At 34.2% G+C, this 22,622-nt stretch overlaps 2 protein-coding genes across 3 annotated transcripts in view; one reads left to right on the top strand and one right to left on the bottom strand.

The window, feature by feature from the left end:
* LOC150084544 (E3 ubiquitin-protein ligase Mdm2-like) overlaps positions 1-22,622 on the top strand; it is a 366,530-nt gene that overhangs the window by 183,725 nt on the left and 160,183 nt on the right. The gene's annotated exons all lie outside the window — the stretch shown is intronic.
* The window catches only part of Samtor (S-adenosylmethionine sensor upstream of TORC1), a 500,386-nt gene continuing 492,308 nt past the window's right edge, over positions 14,545-22,622 (bottom strand). The window contains exon 6 of the mRNA XM_090376484.1: positions 14,545-14,618. Coding sequence (XP_090232610.1) covers positions 14,592-14,618 — 27 coding nt within the window. The 3' untranslated portion in view covers positions 14,545-14,591. The remainder of the gene's footprint in view (positions 14,619-22,622) is intronic.

The following is a 22,622-nucleotide window of genomic DNA, read 5'->3' as shown; positions in this document are numbered from 1 at the left end:
TCTCTCTCTCTCTCTCTCTCTCTCTCTCTCACACACACACACACACACACACACACACACACACACACACAAGTCCAAACACATTCCGCCCATTCAGCATCCTTTTACAGTCTTAACTTCAAACTCACAGAACCAACTTTTCTTCTTCCTCATTTATCCCTTCAACTTCTGTTTTATGGAACAACCTTCCTTCATGTGTGTTTCTTGCGTATTACAATCTATAAAAATTTAAGTCTAATGTCAAGAAGTACCTTCTGTTTTCTTTACCTTCAACCCACACATGATACTAAGTGTTATAGGTTCTAATACCTTTTGTGTTTGGGGTTTATATATATATATTATTTTTTTGTCACAGAAAAAATAAAAAAACCTATGTACTGTAAAGACTTGTCATATGGTTTAATTTGATTTTTGCTTGTGTCAAGGTTAGTTTATATACATGGAATAAATTTCTGACAAAGATTTCAAGTTATCAGAAGTTTATTCCATGTACATAAACTAATTGCAACACAAGCAAATACAAATAAAACTGGATGCCAAGTCACATGGTTGATGATAAAAAAAATAATAATAATAAGTGTTTCTGTAAATAGTGCTGATGATGAGCAGTTAGTACTTTCATGTGCTTTTATGGTACTTGTTTGTCGGCCACTTAAGAATGACGTCATAAGCTCCAACAGCAGAGAACGCATTAACTGACAATTTGATCACTTTCAATATGGAATTTAACATCATTAGGATTATTTTTTTTCTTATGAAGTGCTTTTGAGTGTACCGACTCTCATATCTGTGCTGCTAACTGTCATGATTTAAGTTTGCTTCCACAGACTTCAACTGCACATTATCATCTTTGACAGATAGAATGTCTTTGAAATTAGCTTTAATTAAAAAAAATTCCATTTTTTAAAATTAAAGTGGGAATATCATAACATCTCAAGTGCTGTGAGATTAAATTTCTTTTGATGAGGAGATCGTTTATGATGCCACTCCATGAATTGTTGTTTGGTTACTAGATCGTAGTAATGAATCTTGGTTTCATCCATAAATTACCAGTTGAATCATGGGAAAGTTTCACAAGAAGTGTCATTTGATAATTCACCCGCCCTCCCTTTTAGCTTGCATTCTAATCTTTTGGCACCTATTTCACTGAAATTTTTTTCGTGCTCTGTTAACAGTGTAATGGGGTTTGTTCACAGCATTTTGGTCTTTTTTTAACCTCTGTCGTAATCCAATCTGAAGATTCTAATGAATTTGCTTCTTAGATAATCCTTACAAAAAAAAAAAAAAAGGAAAAAAAAGGGGGGGGGGGTTTGTAACTACACTGCTCATCTTTTGGGAAACTATTAGTTTCTGAGAATTTGAAATTTTTTTTTTTTAATTTAAAAGAAAATTTAAACCTAAAATAATAATAATATTGAAGATATTACTCTAAAAATAGGGTTACTTGCATTTAAATGCTTGTAATTTAATATATGTTTATTGCATTTTCAAATAATGATACATATAGTAGTCCAGAAATTATTGAAATACCTATTTGTTATTTATGATTACTATAGTAGTAATGTAGTATTTAGGATTAGGTGTAGTTATAATTTTACCAAAATTATGATAAAAAAATTAGGACTTGACAACTATAAATGATGGTGATGCATTTTTATGCACAAGACATAGGGAACGCAGTGAACTTAAGTTAGAGTTTGCTATATTAATACATGAAATTGAGTCTCTGAGGAAGTGAGTAATTGCTTAGAGTGTATTGAAACTGAGGGCATTTGGCAGCTACTCAAGTGTCTGGTAATACACTGTGTCATGGGCTCTCTACCGACTGATCTGACTTTAAGAATGGATGATGAGGCTCTGAATGCTCTGGTTAAAAGTGAGTTAATTTTTTGGGAGATTCACTTAAGGGAAATTTTTAACGTTCTCTCTCTCTCTCTCTCTCTCTCTCTCTCTCTCTCTCTCTCTCTCTCTCTCTCTCTCTCTCTCTCTCTCTCTCTCTCTCTCTCTCTCTGTGTGTGTGTGTGTGTGTGTGTGTGTGTGTGTGTGTGTGTGTGTGTGTGTGTGTGTTCAATTTTGAACACCTCTGTTGATATTTTTCTAAAGCACATTTCTGGAGGTCACACCCATAAAACAATTTGCCATTTCTGGTTTATTGGGCTTTTCTGTTAATGCAATTCTGTTAGTGCAATAAATGGGTAGTAAACTCAATCTTGTTGCATTTGTAATAATACCTATAGCTGAAATTCTCTGTTTTCATGTTATTATGATGAAATATGTTTCCCCTTCACTGAAATCCTCTTCATTTCAATATCTAAACTTTGTGTCACTTGCGTGTGTCGTGTTAGTTCCAATTTGGTCTTTGCCATGTGCTTTGTTATTGATTGACACATATTTTTTACCGTTTTAAATTTTACTACTAAAAAAAAAAAAAAAAAAAATCAGTGAACAGAAAGAGAGTGAATATTGAGTGTAAAATATAAGTTACGAATTTTTTTCAATAATTCGTATGATAAATTAAGCTTAAGCAATATGTCTCAAAGGGAAGCGACAGTAAAATTAGGAGTTTCTGAGTCATCTTTATCAAAATTGTTAAAATCACATTAAAAACTGATTAGTGAAACCAGAAAAAGGAAGCATGAAGAGAAATGCCAAACAGTATATGAAGTTGATATTTTTCTCTGTTCGTTTGGTTCAAACAGGCCAGCTCATTTAATGCACCAATCAATCGTAGCATTCTTCTTCAAAAAGCTAATGATTTTGCTGAAAAACTACATGAAGAGTTTAAGGTGTGTGTGTTCAATTTTGAACACACACACCTGTACGTGTGTGTGTTCAAAATTGATTGAAATGATTCATGATTTTTAATCATGAATTGAAATTCATGATTAAAAATCATGCAGTGGTCTGGGGTAGCCCTGTAGTATCACCCTGTTTCATCTGCATTAAAAATGTCTCAAGGATTATAAGTGCTTAACACAGTTTGCCAAGAGGTTTTTTGTTTACAAAAAACTTCACGGAGAAAAACAGGATTCTGATGGTTCTGCAGCATACACTTGGTTGAAAAACCTCTTTGCAAACTGTGTTAAGCACTTATAATCCTTGAGACATTTTTAATGCAGATGAAACAGGGTGATACTACAGGGCTACCCCAGACCACTGCATGATTTTTAAAAGTTCCTCTGCGTCTGCAGGAAAAAAGATCAAGGACAGGCTCACAGTTCTTTTAACATGCAACATGACAGGAACAATCAAGGTGAAGCTGTTAGTTATAGGCAAGAGTAAATCACCTAGATGTTGAATATGCCAGTAATACCAACACTTGGATGACAGCTTCTTTATTTGAAGATTATCTTCGTAAATGGGATTTGAAATTGGATAAGAAAAACAAAAAACATTGCATTAGTTTTTCTACCTTCGAATACCACATCACTGATTCAGTCAGACCAGGGAATAATAAAAACCTTTAAGACCTTTTATAGATCAGATACGAGGTGAAGAATCATCCAGTCTATAGATGGTTTGGGAACATCATCCAATATCGCAAAGCAGATAACTGTTCTAGATGCACTTCGCATGACAATGAGTGCCTTGAATGAAGTTTCCGAAACCTGCATTAGCAACTGTTTCAAAAAATGTGGATTAATTATTCATGATGGTCAACTAAGTCACGATACTGATCACATTGAAAAACCTGAAGGCATGGGTGAATAGAAGTTTAATGATTGGGTGGACATAAATGTCGATCTAAAAGTTACTACAGCTTTAACAGATGAAGAAATTGCCCAGGCTGTTACTGATAATTTTTCCAAGGAGGAAGAGGAAAATGCAGATGAACCCAAACGAATTCCAGTTACAAAATGGCAAACTTGTGAAGCTATAGCCATCCTGAGGAGAGTGTTGAAAGAAACTGTGCAAGTGATTGTGAATATAGACTGTTATAAATATTGAAAAATCTGTAAATAGACTTTGTAGTGATAATTTAACGCAGTCTAAAATAAGTGACTATTTTAAATTATAATCATATTACAAAGTGTTTTATTTAATTAATATGTATATTAATTAAGCTATGTACATAAGTATAAATTTATTTTTATTTTGCTAACCTGTGGATAATATTCTTCTGATTTTCATGTATCGTTTATTTGGTAATAAAGTGTAAATTTGTGCTTTATATCTTTATTTTTATGGCTTCTGGATAATATTTGTCGATTTTGCTTATTAGAATCGCTGTTTATTAGAATCAAAATTCAATTTGTGAAGTGATCGCTATAACCGGTGCTTAGTGTATATTATATATATATATATATTTTTTTTTTTTTTTAAGTAGTTAGAATAGATACAGAATATGTCTTCTTGGTGCAAAGATTGAGAATATTACAAATCAACTCGTTTATGCCTACCACGTGCAGGAGACACTTTTCAGTTTTTTATTTTTAAAGTAGTTGGCAGTTCTAGATGGCACAACCTGTATCGTGATTGGGAAAATGTTCTTCCATAATCACATGTAATTATTTGCTTGTTTTTCTTTCAGTATGTCTGCTGAAGTGATTTGTCTACAGGATTTTAACTTTTGTCAAATTAGTTATGGAGTCATCTCTAAGGTAAGACATTTCAGTTTGCCCAATGTATAAAAAGATATTCTTCTGCAAATCTCTATAAAGGAACACATTAATATCAATCAGAATATTGAAATAGTTCTATATCAGCAAGCCTATTAAATCATGGCATCCTGTACACAGAATGTCAGGAAAATAAGTAGAAAATTTTAAGGAAATATTGGTTTATATTTCTGTGCTCATTACTCATTTCTCATCTCATTACTTATTATATTGCAGATTATAATGAAATTATAAATATTATATTAATGCATTGTTTTTTTGTCTGATAAAAATGTTTTTCTTCCTTTTTTTTTTCTCCCAGTGGCAGTCCTATAGGATGTCTTCCTTCCTCCAAGGTGATTCTAACAGAAAGCCACTTCCAGAACCTAATTGAAATTAGTGATCGCACCGAAACATTAATAAAACCAACACTGCCATCTCTGATGAATCCTCCAAAAATCTTAAATACGTGACAAATAAAGATTCTGGATAGGAGAATAGAGGTGGCACAATCAACAACTTCCCAGGTAGTATGCTTTGTGCTAGTGGTTTAAGTAGCATTGAAGAAATTATGCTTCATCATACCAAGAAGGGAATAGTACAACTGGAAAAAAAAAAACTTAGAGCATGCTTTCACATAATGGACAGCATGCAACAATGCCACATAGTCCCAGGCGCCTCCGTAGCCAGGTGGGAAGGAGCAGCAGTGCGTAGCACACGCTTCTTGATTAGACCGGGGTTCGAGCCCGTCACCACCAAATACGGAGGATGCGGAAAGGTCATTCAGGGAATGACCACCGCATATCCCGGAGCAATATGGCCTTAGTTGCTAATGCTCCTAAAAACCAAATAACAACAACAGCCACATAGTCCCAAACAATAACTCATTTCAACTTTTGGAACTATTTTTTGATGGCAGTGTGATCAATCTCACTGCTTTTAGAGTCAATCCATTGTGCTTCACAACATAATGTTAATGTTAATTGGGGTTTAAAAAATGAAGAGACAATTTAAAAAATGAAGAGACAAATAGGGGATCCATTTGAAACTTGGTAACATATGTCATGGTTACACTTGTACCCTCTTCAAGAGCATTTATGTGTGAGATTTCAGTAATTTTTTCATAATTGTAAAGCTATGAAAAAATTATTGAGAAAATTACTTAATGTTTGTTGTTTGTCATTTGGAGCATTAGCAACTAAGGCCATATTGCTCTGGGGATATGCAGTGGTCATTCCCTGACCTTTCCGCATCCTCCGTATTTGATCTTAATGTAACACATACATAAGAAGAGACCATGTAAAATGCACCTCAACCAATGAAACTTAAACAGTTATTATGGATGCAGAAGCATAGTAACGAATTAAAAAATGTACCTGTTTATATAGTAATGTCAGTAATACTGCAAATAAATTCAATGAATTTGAGCTGATAGTGAAGTCTTTTAAAGGTGACATTGTAGGGCTAATTGAGATGTGGTGCTAACCTGAGATTGATAAGGAATGTCCTTATGGTGATTGTGTCTGGGAGAGATGGATAAAAGGCTATGCTTTTTATCAGAATGGTACTGAAACCAGTCAGACATTTATTAACCTGAACAAGTTCAAGTGCATATAGAATCAGTTGGGTGATTATTTGTTGGAAATGTAAAATTAATAGTCAGAGCTATGGGCCCAGTGATTGTGGGGAATCTGAGCAAGCATGAATGCTTCACTATACGTAACTTTGGTTTACCAGTCATTGATTGTAATTTGGTCAAGCAAAATATCTGATGCATCCATTCTTATGGATGAACAGGTATTTTGTTTCAATTTTTATAACTGAAAGGACATTTAAAATGAGAAAAGAGAGAGGAGCCATATCACTGTGGGATATAATGAACTCTGAAAAGTACAAAACAGAAGGGGAAAAAACTGTTAAAAGTTTAGAGTGGTTAATATTTTTTGGATGAATGAGGGGGAGGTGCATCCAGTTATACCAATGAATGCAGCAGAGGAACATTATACCATATCCATTAGGGATGTTTCTGAAATCGTCAGTCATCATGTGGTAGAATTTTTCTCAATGTGGTCTGTGCTTGTTAACAGGAGAAACTTTTTTAGAGAGAGATGGGATAGAAGGGGTGCAAGAATATTTGCTGATACTATCGAGGCAGTGATAGGTGGGCTGGAAAACTGATAGTTTGAGGGATACACAGACTAATAGTTTGCCTAGAGCTGCAGACAGAGGTGAAAGTGGTGCTATTGTTACATACAGCAGCTTGAAAAGCAAGGTATCTGGGATTTCAGGCCCTGTTGTGGGGGTCATCATGGAACAAATGAATACATGGGCTGTGTTAGGAAAACTAAGAGTAAGAACAAGTGTGTGTATACTTGCATGTACACTAATGCTGGGAACATTTTAAATAAATATGAAGTACTGATTAAGGCATCAAATGCAGACATTGCAGGAATAGCAGAGACATGGTGTCACTCAGACATAAGTGATGCTGAATTTGAATATGGGGAGTACATTGTATACAGGAAGGACAGGAGAGGTGAAGGAGTTGCACTCTTAATTAAGAAGAATATTAAATCTACGCCACTGCACCAGTTGACTTGGATGACAAGTGCAATGTTGAGTCGGTTTGGCGTGATATACGCACTGGGAAAACGAAATTGAGAGTAGGAGTATGTTATAGGCCTGATGACTGTGACGAGTAAACCAAACAGCTATACAGGGATATGGAATGGACCAGCAAATCAGAATGTCTCATAATGGGGGATTTTAATTTTGAAGATGACTGGAATTTGTGGGTTGGTCACTCACACATTAGCAAGACTTTTGGGATTGCTTGGATTACTGTTTTCTACAGCAGCATGTTAAGAGAGGCAACAAGAGGAAGCAATACTCTTGATCTGGTTATCTGCAGTGATTCTTCATGCATTACGAGCTGGCATGATAAAAGACCCACTGGATGGCAGTAATCACAGTGTACTAATGTGGAATTTAATTAAAGATAACTACTGTCAAGGCTAAAGGGAAAGGCTTTTGTTTTCGTAAGGGTGACTACAGAAGTCTGAGACAGTTTTTAAATTGTGTGCAGTGGGACCAACTGATGTTGTTACCAACAACAAATTCTAAATTGGAAGTATTCAAGGAAGTAATCAAAGAAACTACAAGACTTTTCATACCAACAGAGAAATTCTGTTCAAGGCTTAGACCTAAATGGATGTCAGATGAACTATTGAGACATGTGACAGAGAACAAAAATGTATGGGACGCATATAAATTATCAGTTGATACAGAAGCCTATTGTAGATATAAATTAGTTTGTATTCAAGTCATAAAGGAGGATTAGGCAAGCTAAGGCAGATTATGAGAAGTCTCTGGCAAAGAATGCAAAGAAAAACAACAAAGACTTCTACGCTTATATTAATAGTAGAAGGAAGGTGTTGAAGCGCTCGTGCCACTTAATGTTTATGGTTAAACTGTTGATTAACCTGCTCAGATTGTGGACAAGTTGGAAAGGTATTTTGCATCTATATTCACACATGAGGAATTCTTTAGGGAAGGGGATGTGAGAAGTTTATCAAACTCTAGGAAGGAGCTAAATGACTGTGATAATTGAAACGAAAGTGGAGCAGACATTGTTGAGGATGGGCATAAAAAGGCACCTGGATTGGAGGGTATTAATCCAATTATTAAGGGAGGTAGTGAAGTAGGTAAGCAAACCCTTATCCATAATTATGAAAGCACCTTGGTTTCAGGGGAGTTTCTTATGGACTGAAAATGTGAGAATGTATACTCAGTTCATAAAGGGGGATCAAAAGGTGACATGGATAATTACAGACCTGTTAGCTTAACCTCTGTTACAAGGAAAATAATGGAATCACTGGTTTAAGAAGTAATGCAGGACCATTTGGACAGGCATACAATTATACTGAGATCGCAGTATAATTGCAACAAATTGCAAAAAATTTTCAAAAAATAAATTTGACATCATATATTTGGATTTCAGGAAGGCTTTTGATACTGTTGCACATAAGAGACTGCTGTACAAACTGAAGCAATGTGGCATTAAGGGCAAGTTACTGCTATGGATAAAGGGATGGTTAAGTGAAAGAAGACAAAGAATGGTTATCAACGGGCACCATTCTTTGTGGACTAATGTTCCAACTTTGTATTGTGACTAACTTCATGGTGGAGTTCCCCTGGATTCAGTGCTGGGTCCAGTGGTGTAGCTACCATGTAGGCAAGCAAGGCATTGCTTCCGGGCATTTAGGGGCCTGGCGTCTTTGGCTGTCTCCTCTTTTTGCAATTTTCATTAATTAAGTAGGGGCCCCAAAAAGGGTAGCTATGGGTACTACTGGCTGGGTCCATTGTTGTTTTCAGTATTCATCAATGATATTTATATCAGGCTTAATGTCTAAGTTTGCAGATGATACAAAGGTTGACAGGGTGGTTAACAACAGTGATCAGGGTGAGCTGTTGCAACATGATCTAGAAAAATTGGGTTGATGGGCTGGGAAATGGCAGCTGAAGTTTAACATTGACAAATTCAGGGTACTCCATATGGTTAGCAGTAACCCCAGAGTAACTTATCAACCTGTGGTACTACACTTATTGTAGTCAAGAGTGAAAAAGACCTGGGGATAATTGTGCAGTCAGAAAAAATGAAATTCTCTGAACATTGTAGACATACTTCCAGGACAGCTCATGGGGTTTTGTGAATGATATACATAAACTTTGCTAGCAGGGATAAGGTAGTGATTATCTCTTTGTATAAGGCCATGGTTATGCCACATCTTCAGTACTGTATACAGGTCTGAAGATCTACATCTTTCCTACACCTTAGGAAAGATGTAGATCTGCTGGAACGGGTGCGGAGAAGGGGAACTAGATTGGTGAAGGGAAAAAAAAGGGTGCTCTTACCTAGAAAGGCTTCAGTTCTGCAAATTGCAGCATCTTGAGACTAGGCACCTGTGGGAAGATCTGATTGAGGTGTTTAAAGCCTTGAATGGAGTGAATAAGCTGAATGTTAATGGTATTCTTCCACTTGCTGAGACTACAGACCCTGAGGGTGCATAAATTCAAGTTGAGGAAGGATGATTGCAGGATAGATGTGTGGAAGTTTGCCTTCGGACAGCAGGTGGTTGATTGAACAGGCTTCCATCTGTTGTTTGGAAGTGGATGGACTGAATAAATTGAAGGGAGACGAGACAAATTCTTGGTGGGTACAGATTGGTGAATTTTTTTTTTTTTTTGACTGATGCTATATAAGCTTGCTTTCGTCCATAATTTGCCATTACTACTACTATTATTATTATTATCACTTTGCACTTCTCCAGCCAAAAGGTATCATCTTAGATAATTCTTTTGGAGAATTTGCAGTTTCATCCATTCATGAAGGGTGGTGATAAGTAACTGTAGGCTAGTGAATAGTTTAGTGGGCATGATAATTGAATTTGGTGATTAAGGATACATTGCTGAAACAGTTTCATAAGAATGGAATCCTCAGTGGATCACAGCATGGGTTTATCAAGGGGGGAAGTCTTGCCTGAAATTCTGATTTGCATCTGCTATGATGCAAAAAATCAGTTCTGATCTAGTATGTCTGGAATGTAGTGAAGTTTTTCATTTATTTTTTCATGATAGGCTGTTGTACAAACTGGAATATACTAGAATTACTAAGATATTTACATTGAACAGGGATTGGCTGAATGAAAGGAGATATAGGATGGTAGTAAATGGACATTAGTCAGGGTGGACTAGTGCAGTGTAAGCAGGTGTCCTTGCCTAGGAGATTTTATTTATAAGAACATTAATATATATATATATATATATATTTTTTTTTTTTTTTTTTTTTAATTTTTAATTTAATTTTTAAAACAAAGCAATGTAACTTCATTGCCTTGTTTTACAAGTCATGTAACTTCTACATTTAAAATGAACCATTGAGTATATTTTTTGGATATTGGATCATCCACATCATACCAGTAACAGTAGTACAGCCATTCAGCACATAGCAAGAAGAAATGTCAACCATATGTCAAACTTCACTAACCTTCTGCATAGGCAGTTTGAATCTATTCTACACACACACACACACACACACACACACACACACACACACACACACACACACACACACACACACACACACACACACACACACACACACACACACAACACCACTGCCACCACCAAAGACATTATATTTTGATAGTGTCACTGAAATGTTTGCTAATCACAAAGCACTTTAGTGTTGTGCATTATGAATTTGTAATTTTATTAGTCTGTTCAATTCATGCTTTTCTTTGGATTTTCTGTAAACATGTAAAAAGAATGGATATATCCCTTTATTGTACTTCGGTGATATTGTTTTGTTAGTGCTTTAGTATTACTAATGATAAGCATGCTAATAAAATATTTTATGCAAATCATGACTCTGTACCTGATAACCCATTATCAGAATATCACAAGAATATCAATGTTAATAACATACATGCACATGTGGTCTTCATTAATTAAATGGCAGCCTGTTCCTTTTCTGTTACCAAATGTGACTGAAGTAGAGTATGTAACAAAACAGTTTAACCATTTCTTATATGTATTTTGTGTATGTGCACTCCAATATTATCATTAGTTTTTTTGTTTGTTGTCCATGTTTTGTGGCGATTTAAGGTTTTGTTTCTGCTACATTGACATATATTACATGAGTAGATCAATATGATGATTATGAAAGCCTATAGTATGTGTCCACGCATTTTTTAAAAATTTTATTATTATTATTATTATCATCATTATTATTTATTTATTTATTTTACATTTGGCTGTGGCTACCAAATGAAGGTGTAATCCTGGACTCGTTCTGCCTTGTTTATGGATATTTATATAGGTTCAAAGCAGGTGGCACTGTTTTGCAGTTCATATGAAACTTATTTTGGAATGCTTATGGTGGTCAGTGCTTTATTTATGCTGTTGTAGTTGCAAGTCATGTTGACTCAGCTACTTAAGAATAGGATGATGAATCTGGTGAACAGAATAAGAATAACTGGGATTACACCTCAGAAGCTTATTCATTCCCTAATCAGAGGAAATTGGATAACTTAATGAGGGACTTGGGTCTAACCAAATCCATTTTGTTTAGAGTCAAATCACCTAGACCCCAGATGCAAGACTTTCACATACATCAAAAGACAACATGTAACTTATGCAAATTTTTATGCTCGTGCAGAAACCCAGCGGTAATTGTTTCAATTAGACTGGTCTTTATGAAGAAATTGTTATTAGTAATACAGTGAATGCTGCTTATTGTGATGTCATATAAAAATTGATAACATTAATACAGAGGGTTTTTTTTTTTTTTTTTTTGATAAAATATAAAACTCTGTTTATCTTACCAATCTTTATTTATTCAGTACAGTATAGTACTGCATGTATAATATAAACACATATCGAATGATTTCAGTTTTGAAATTAAAATAATAATAATATTATTACTGTATTTCTTCGATTCTAAGACGCACTTTTTTTCCCCTATAAACATCTTTAAAAACGGGGTGTGTCTTAGAATCAATGGCATCTTACAATCGCAGTTTTTTTCCGAATTTTCCCGCACTTTGCACAGCACCACACATTTTTTTTTTACGTGGAAACCCCATCTCCAAATTTGACCATTATCACATTCTCCAATTCCAATGGAGAATAAAGTGGCGTGGGTGATTTCACGTGCTTTCGAAATATGAAGCCACCATTATTTCGTTATAGTGGAGCTCACTCGGCAAAAACTAGGAAGTTTTGTTTGTATCTTCGAAAGTACGTAAGTGGAGTTACTGTATTTCGTTAATTTCGATCCCTTATTGCACATTAAAACGTCAAAAAGATTGCACTATGAAGCCCCATTAAAATTGAAAAGTTATTGGGTATGCAAAAGAACATGGAAATAGAGCTGCGGGTCGACATTTTGACATTAGTGAAGTAAATGTTTGTCATTGGAGAAATGATCGCAAATCCATATTTTCGTGCAAAGCAACAACCAAGTGCTTTATAGGGCCTAAGAAAGGAAGATTTCCACAAGTCGAAGCTGTGATACGTTTTGTAATGGAGACATGTGCAAAAAGATTACCCATCATTCGACAATCCATGCAATTGAAAGCCGGAGAAATTGCCAAGTCCCTCGGAATAGAGAAAATTATTTTTAAAGACAGTCGCGGCTGGTGCGACAGATTCGTGCATCGTATTGGATTATCGTTAAGGCACCGAACATCTATCCGTCAAAAAATTCCTCCAGACTTTCAACAGAAGCTGATTAACTTTCAGCGACAGGTGATGAAATTAAGGAAAAAAAGAAACCATGAGTTTAGTCAAATTAGAAATGCGGATGAAACCCCGGTTTTCTTCAATATGCCTCGAAATTACACCGTCAATGCTAAAGGTGCTAAAGAAATCAAGATTATAAGCATGGGCTACGAAAAGCAGCGTATCACTGTGATGCTATGCATCACCGCTGATGGTCAAAAGTTGCCACCATATTTAATTTTAAATCGAAAAACCATACCGAAGAATGAAATTTTCCCCAAAGATTGTGTGTGCACAAAAAAATGGATGGATGTCGGCAGAGCTTATGGAAGACTGGCTAAATATTGTTTGGAATAGACATCTTGGAAGTCTTTGTAACCCACCCAGCATGCTAGTACTTGATGCATTTCATGGACGTTTGTCCGAACGAGTCAAAAATAAAATCGTGCAAAAACGTGGTGACTTGGTTGTGATTCCTGGTGGCATGACTAGCCAACTGCAGCCACTTGATGTTTCACTCAACAAACCATTTAAAGATTACTTGAGAAAGGAATATGAATTCTAGCTGTTGACCGACAACCTTCCGCTGACACCTACCGGAAAAATTAAGAAAGCGCCGGCATCAAAATCGGCAGAATGGGTAGTATCAACAGCTTGGAAGCTGATCCCAGAAAGAATAGTCAAGCACTCATTTAAAAAATGTTGCATCACCAATGCTCTCGATGGCTCAGAAGATGATATATTATGGGATAATGAAGATAACGACGGCTAAGAAGAATCTGACCCTGAATGTGAAGTAGACTCTGATATTGATTCAGATGCAGATATCGACTGCTCAGAAGATTCAGAAGGAAATGATGAATAACATACCTACTGATAAATACCGATATTATTGTTGTTAGTAAATTGAATTCAATTATAATAAAAATATTTGTTAGATTTATTTTAGTGTTTTATTTTATTTTCTTAGAATCAAAGCTTTTTTTCTGAAACTAAGGTACTGAAATTAAGGTGCATCTTAGAATCGAAGAAATATAGTATTATTATTTTTTTTTTACAAATATAAAAAAAATAATGAATGCAAAAAACACATTATAAACATAATGTTTTGTTAAAAAAATCTCCAGTTTTGGTTGTTTAAAATCCTTAGCACTTGAATTTTCAATACATTCTTGTAAACTACAGTAATTTGTAGTCTTTACTCTTCCTTCTTGTTATTTACTTGACAGTCTGTTTTACTATTTTTTACACTGACAGTAGAACAAACTTTGCATTCACAATGAATTGCACTGGTATTGCCCTAATTTCAAATGAATGGCCATGTTTAAAAGGTTAATTTTTTTCATTTTTTAAATAAGCAGTCTAAAAGCAAGTAAAACTTGTATTACAAACAAACAATTCTGAACTTTGTGGCAATGGTCTTTATGCAGCAGGAAAAAGCTTTGCCTTTACTGCAAGTTGCATTGGTATTGCACTACTTTTACAGAGAGATTCTCATATGCAGTAACTGTGGGAAAACTAAAAATAATTTCAGTTACCATTCAAAGTAAAAAATTTTTGTCAGTGTTTTGAAAGATACATAAAATTACAGACTTATGTAGTGCGATAGCAAAATCACCATTTTCTTGATCACCTGACGAGGTCTTAAACATTCTTTGTCATGGTCAATGTTGTCAGTAAATCAGCAAATGTTTGACTCAATACACAATTTTAGGTTTCCTGAAAGGCATATTTCTCCTAATTGAAAAAGAAATAACAATAAATGATGGTATGATTACATAAATTTGCAAAATTTACATACATTGTAATGTAAATGGTTTTGGATTTTCATTTTTTCTTATATAGTATGAATCAGAGCTGTAATACTCAATATGTTCTACGTTGATAATAATATTAGTAAATTAATGAGAGGAGTTTACCTCAATATAGTACGTGGAACACTTCCGTATGATACCCTCCAGAAATTAAAACGGAAAAAACGAAAAAATCGACAACTTACCGGTACATTAAAGTAAAATATAAATAATTAAAGTAAAATATAAATAATTAAATAATCAATTTAACACAATTCAAAATCAATTCAAAACAATTAAAATTCAAATTAACGCAATTAAAAGAATCTAACGAAAAAACGAAAAAAAACGTTTTGAACGAAGAAAACGAAGAACAAAGAAAATCGTTTTGAATTTTTTCGTTAGATTCTTTTAATTGCGTTAATTTGAATTTTAATTGTTTTGAATTGATTTTGAATTGTGTTAAATTGATTATGTAATTATTTATATTTTACTTTAATTATTTATATTTTACTTTAATGTACCGGTAAGTTGTCGATTTTTTCGTTTTTTCCGTTTTAATTTCTGGAGGGTATCATACGGAAGTGTTCCACGTACTATATTGAGGTAAACTCCTCTCATTAATTTACTAATATTTTTTCTTATAATAAGTGGCAGATAACAATACACAATGATAACATTAACTAGCATTCACTGTATCAATACTAATATTACCAATATTAGTTTTCTGTAAGACTATTATTGGCAATAGTCTTTCAGAAGAGTGATGTCTTTTCATAGACAGTTTGTGTAACATTTTTTAAGCTTGGCTATTTAAAGCAAAACATTGTTGCTTCACAATGGGAATATATAACTGTTGATTCCTGTTGTGCACTCTTCTTATATTAAAGATTACAGAAATGTGAAAGCATGTTTAGAGATCAAATTTGACCAGTATAAATGGGCCATCTGTAAGGACTTCAAGATGCTGGGATTCCATCTCGGTTTTCAAGTTAGTTTCACTTAGTTTCCCTTGCTTTTTTCTGCCTCTGGGACAACAGGGCAGTAGATCAGCACTACAGGAGAATAGAATGTCTACTAGATTCAATTGTATCCTGTTCCACATAATAAAGTAAAAAATCCTGTGATTCAAAGAAATTAAGCTGTGCTTCCACCACTATATGTCAAGATGGAACGGGTCAGACAAACTTTTAAAGCACCGGATCCCAAAATTGATATTTTCAAATATATACAGTATGTTTCCAAAGTTGTCTGATTCAAAAATAAAAGGTGGCTTATTTATTGGCCCACAAGTTAAGCAGATTGACTTCACAAGAACTACAAGACAAAGTGGCTGATACTGATTGAAATGCCTGGCAGTCATTCACCTTGTATTGAATATCTTTTTTAGTAATATTAAAAGTGAAAATTACAAAAAAAAACAACTAGTTTTACAAGTTGATTGAAAATTATGAAAAAGCAGGTGCAGAATGTTAGCCAAGCTTCATTACAATATCAAATTTGGGCTATATTAAGTGAAGAGCATGGGGGAAAGATTCCACTAGGACATACAGTTAATGGAGAGAGGTACCCAAGGAGGTTGTTGTTGTTATTTGGTTTTTAGGAGCATTAGCAACTAAGGCCATATTGCTCCAGGGATATTCGGTGGTAATTCCCTGACCTTTCCGCATCCTCCATATTTGGTGGTCACAGGCTCGAACCCAAGGAGGTGGGATGATGATATGATGGGCAGCTATATCTGATTCTCCTCTATATCTGATGCAATCTAATTCTGGGAGAAAATTATTTGAAATGATCACACTGATCACAAAAGGCAAAGGCATTCAAATGTACATTTTTAAAGATTTTTTTTTTTTATTAACTTTAATAAATTTAATAATTAATAAATCAGGAGTGTTCCTGATTTTAATTTGTGATTTTTTTTTTTAAGCTTATTTACTTGCAATGTACACTGTACAGAAGTTAAACATTGTTAGTAAATCTGATAGAATGTTATTGTTTATTTGCTTTTCTTTCATTTTTGGGTTTCATTTTTTTTAGCAGCATCAAACCATTGATGCTATTAAAAAAGTAAGGCATAATAAATAAACACTAGGAAATAGAAATAAACAGAATCTTATTGAAAATTTGTTACATAGTATTATAATGAATTAGTTTTTACTATCATTTTTGCAACACACACACACACACACACACACACACACACACACTGAAAATTACTGACACAAGTTATGAGAAAAACAAATTGCAAAGGACAGATAGATGATAAGGCCGTTTGTCCAAGGGCCTCTGATTTGCAAACTACTTTTCAATTATTTACAGAGTCATGCATTCCAGTCATACCTGTTTTAGGCACAAGAAATAATCTGTCTTGTGAAACAATATTATAAATACTTGAAATTTTGTAATATTGATTTCCAATAACTGAAACTATTGTCCTTTAGATGTAGAAATTTTTAAAGTCCAAAGTACTTTAAATTAAGGAATATACAGATTCTGTTATATTTCAGGTACATCTGAATTTCTTCTTTGGGAATTAGTAATTGTTTGTACATAGCATTCAAATTCATTATGAAATTTAATGGAAATCCATTGAATACTTGATAACCATATAAATAGGCATGCACATGCACACACCCCTATCAGAGTTGTTAGATTTTAATGAAAACTGCAATAACAGTGAAATTTAAAAAAAAAAGAAAGAAAAAGAAAAAACTAGTTATGGTTTGTGATGGGAATTATACAAGTCTCCTCTTGTACAGCAATAAATGGTGTTCTTCATTTAAAAGGACAATTTTTTTTATTTCATGTCAGTCATTTAATTAGGAGTATCATGAAACCATGTACCTATGTTCCCAATATAGGAAATGGGATTCATACAGTGGTCTCACTCAAAAAAAAAGGGGGGAGGGGAGAATTATTTCCCATAAATATTGATATTTGCTTGGCAAATATCAATATTCATGCACATTTATTAATAATAAATGTGCATGAAGGCTGTTCTGTTTGAAGTATGATAGTACTGTATCAGCAAGAACGATAAATATGACGAGAAGTAATATTTTGTCACCTTTGTCAGGTACATAAATAATTGTGGTTCTCCCTTTTCTTTTTTTCTTTTCATTTCCTTGTAATGAACAAACAGAGTTAAGGATGAGACAACTGTTTAATTGAAATAAGTTTTGTTAGTGTTTTTAAGTATAATTTATGTATCGGGCTTTCTGGAGATTTATCCTGACACCAATACAGTGGGTTGTGGGTAGATACCTTCCTTCCTGATTGTCATTGTATGAGGATTCTATAGAGATGAGGGCGACTCTTCAGTGGGATGAGATTCTGATTCTGGTAATTTGAATAGTAATCACATTAAAAGCATTAACATACAGTGAAATGGAGTCACAGGAAATGTTGGTCATAGATAATTGTAAGGAGTAATGCAGGAAAACCTTGTTAATACAATATTGGTTTATACAAAGTTCTCATTTATACAGAGTAAATGCAATTCCCCTTCAAAAGGGATAGGCATTCTCACGTTAGAAATTTCTTTTAATACAAATTATGGTTAGTATATATTGCAAAATTAATGTTTGCACCGTAGGTAGTATAATCACGCTTTTCAGTACAGTTAGTACGAAGTATGCTGATCACACTGCATTACTTAGCTATCAAGCTAATAATGAAATCACGCTGCATTACTTAGCTATCAAGGTGACTGTCATTTCAGAAGGGGAGCTAAAACACAGGTTGCATAATTTGTGCTACAGCTGTGGGCATCTGTGTAATAAATAGTAAATATCAGACAAGTTATTCTATGCAGGTAAGCTTTTATTTTTTTAATGAAGTAAACATTCAGTTTAAGTCAAAAGTGAAAATTACTGCTGATCAAGATGGATACAAAGCAAAAATGAAACAAATTAAGCTTGAATACTAAACTCAAAATCATTGAAGAAGTTTATAAAATGAAGTGCATGAAAACAGAAATTGCAAAACAATTTAATATCCTTCTATCAGTGTTGTTAAAAACTGGGAAAAAAAAACAGCTGGGAGTACTAAGAAACTGGTACATGGTGTGTACCAGTGCAAAGCATATTGGAAGGCAGACATCAGATTTACCAATATTGGGTCTCTTGCTGGTATTAAAAAGAAAAAATAAATAAATTTTTTTTTTACTGAAGCACCTTGGTCTCAGTGATTTTTAAGTGTAGTAATGGTTGCTACAGTGCTTTAAAGAATGGGAGAATTCGGCCCCCGCTTGATATCTGTGGTGAATCTGGTGGAGTTGACAAGGTGAAACCTCTAAATTGCTTGATGTCTGCAACCGATTCTTGGAGTGAATTTGAAACAAAAGGTGTTTTCAACATGGGTTGAGATGGGAGCGTTTTACAATTTAATTTATTCCCAATAAAACACCAGCTGTATGTGGTGAAACCTGATATGGATGGAAATATTGAGCAAACAAGCTAACTGTGCTGTTATGTACCAATGTAGATGGCACTACAAAGCTTTGTCTCCTAGTCTTTAATGAGTCTTCTCAGCCAAGATATTTTAACACTAGAACTGCCACAATGGCCAATTTAACTGTTTGCCTTTAAATTGTTGAAGTTTTGCAGCCCTTTTAACTACAGAAGTGCGAGTCCATGACATTTCCTAAATTTCCATTAACTTATAGCATGTGCAATTGCAAATAACTTTGTGAATACATTTTTCCTTCGGATTTTAGCTGTATACATAAAACATCACCAAAGTAGTCAATTTGACTGTTTGCAAAATTTCAATAAAATTAGCTAATTTTTATACAGTTAATCAAGTTTTTGCATTTATTTACTTGAGACAAACATTTGTGATTCAAATCACCCCATAGTTTGTGCAAGTACAGGCTTAGGTATGTCTACCCATCTGTGCATGCTACTTCAGGTCTGAATCTGTGTAGGAGTCACTTCTATGTATTGCTGCATCTTGCAATTTTAGTTTAGTCTTGGTGAAACTGAAACTTTATACATGGAAAGGTAAAAATGTCTAGAGGAATTAGAAAAGCTGTCTAAAGAGGAGAGTGGAGATGAATTTAGAGAAGAAGAAGGAAATGACGAATGGATTCCTAATGAAAGAGGCAAGGAATCTAGTAGTAGTTAAAATAATACTTCTGATCCTTGCACGTCAAGTGATGCTATAGATGTGATATACAGCATTATAATTGTAAAAACTGTGTCAATTAGAATGTGACAAACTTCAAAATCTGTGCACATATGGGAAGTTACAAAATCTGGTGGTCCTGGAATTGCACCTACAAAGGAACATAATTGATGATAACCCTGGACCAACTCCTTATGCAAGATGAAATTTGTGTATGAATTCTCTGGTAAGTGCATTTCGTTTATTTGTAGACACTTCAATGATAAAACACATGCAGAACTGGAGACAAATGCACTGGAATTGAAGCACAAAAACAATTGATGAATAATAATTGGGCATTCAAGGAGTTGATGCTTTTATCTCTATACTTTTTGCTTGAGGAGCATATGGTGCTTGAAATTTAGAACTGGATATGGGTAGGCCTTGATTTTTTTTTTTTTTTAATGATACAATGTCATGTAACAACTTGTGAAGTTAAGCAGTTCATAAGATTCGACATACATCCTTCAAGGAAGGAGCATCTAGGAAATGATAAATTGCTTTAGCTTCAGAAATATGTGCAAATTTATTTCCAGCTGTAAAGCTTGCTATATACCTGGGCCAAACTTTACAATAGATGGGTAACTATTTCCAACTAAAGCTAGATGCTGATTCACCCAGTATATATCCAAAAAAACCCAGACAAATTTGGTATAAAGTTTTGATTGGCAGCTGACAGTTTTAAAATATCTACTGAATGGCTTTCCTTATTTGGGGAAAGGTGATATGCGCCGAGCTTAGCTAGTCAACCCCTTTCTGAATACATCATCCTAAAACTAATGGAACCATTTTTGAATTGAGGTAGTAACCACTAATAACTTCTTCACCAGTTTTGAGTTGACAAAGAAATTAGTCTGAAAAATACTACTATAGTGGGAACTGTGAATTGTGCTAGTAAAGAAGTTCCAACATCCATAAAAAAGAAGGCAGAATTATATTCCACTTCAGTTTTCAAAGTTGATGATTTCACTCTGATGAATTATAAGGCCAAAGCAACTAAAAATGTCGTAATCTTGAGTGCACTTCATACAAGTGCCACATTAAGTAGTGGTGCAAAGAAGAAGCCTGACACAGTATTATATTACAATGAAACAAAGTACAGGGTTGTTGTTTTAGACCAAATGGCTAAAAAATATTTAACCAAAGCAGGTTCACAACTTTCATAATATATTAGATCTTGCTGTATGCAACATTTGGATTATTTGTAAAGAAGTGACAGGGAAAGTTATGAAGAGAAGAGATTTTATATCGAATGTAGCTGAAGAACTAGGAAAAGAATACAGATTCACATAAAGCAGCAGCTCAAACCAATAACAATAGTGGCCATGTCAAACTGCTCAAAAGGCAATAATGCCAAATTAGGCAATGCAAGGCAAATAGAACTACAGAAATGTGCACTGTCTTACAGTGCCGGACCAAGGTGTTTCTGCAACCCGGGAAGAATGATTTTTCGGCGCCCTTTACTAAGGATATAGATATTTTTGCCTTATTATTCTTCTGTTGGTGCCCTTGGTGCCCAGGGCACCAAAAACAGAAGAACAATGAGGCAAACTGATATCTAAAAAAAAAATATGTATGTGGAAAGTGTACAGGAACTGTTGAAAAATTTGTTATTTGTTTAAATTGTGCAAATTAATTTTTAAACTTCAGTTTATTTCCTAGACAAAAAAGATTTGTTTAAATTTTTGCTATCAGAAATATACTTTAATGTGTATTGCCATAAGCACAACACTATGTACTGTTGCCAATTACTATGTATCAATGCTTATAATAAAACATTGAAAATACAACTTAAATGTCTATTTTATGAACAGCAGTCAAAATGACTGGTGATGGTGGTTTCATGTATTTTTGTGTTTATTTAGTGTTAAAGGAATGACTACTACTCTCCCTTGTGAATATTAATGAAACAAAACAGCTTGACTTACTGCTGATATTTTTCAAACATACATTCTAAAATTGGATATAAGGATGCTCAAGTAGAAAAGGAAAATTCTGATGATCCTGGATCACTGTTCTTTTTGCAGCTCCTCAGCTGTCAAATATTAGATTGCTCTTTTCTCCTCCAAATGCCACACATTTCATGCAGCCTCCAGATTAGGGTATTATTCATAACTTGAAGAAAGATCCTGCCACATGTTATTTGATCAGTCACCTTGAAGGTAAAACTAAAATGCATCAAAAATTCAGTGTGTTAGATGCCCTTCAAAATATTGTGATTGCTTGGAATGGCATTTTTCCTAATGCCATAATAAACTGATTTGCCAAAAGTGACTTTATTAAGAAGGATGCAGACCCTCTTCCAGAAAATTGATATACCATGAAGTGAATGAACAGGAGGAATTTAGGGGACCTGTGAACCTCAGTGAAGAATTTCAGGACTTTGTGTGGATGAATCTGTTCCTACCTACAGTTATACCATCAGAAGGTCTCCTAAATGCTCAGTATATTGACAGTAGTGAATATTATAATAATGAAGAGGTTATAAAAGAATCTGTGCACATTACCTGACAAATCTGATGCACAAAATATATTGTGCATCAGATACACAAAATACATTGAATGTGATTTTTTTTTTTGGAATTTTGAGTTAAGTAAATATAATGTTGAAGCATATTAAGTTAACCAGTGAATTTACCCCTGCAAGTATTGGTATGATTTTTTCCGTTAATTTATAAACTAATCTTTATTGTTTACAATTCAAAATTACGACAGCACATTAAACCCTTAATATTATGGACTTTGGATTTAATGGATGAAAAAAATTTGACAGGCCCTG

This window comes from Mastigoproctus giganteus, chromosome 6 (assembly GCF_048544385.1).
Source record: "Mastigoproctus giganteus isolate SK-2022 chromosome 6, ASM4854438v1, whole genome shotgun sequence".
In the NCBI taxonomy this organism is placed as follows: Eukaryota; Metazoa; Arthropoda; class Arachnida; order Uropygi; family Thelyphonidae; genus Mastigoproctus; species Mastigoproctus giganteus.
This window is presented reverse-complemented; position numbering and strand designations above follow the sequence as displayed.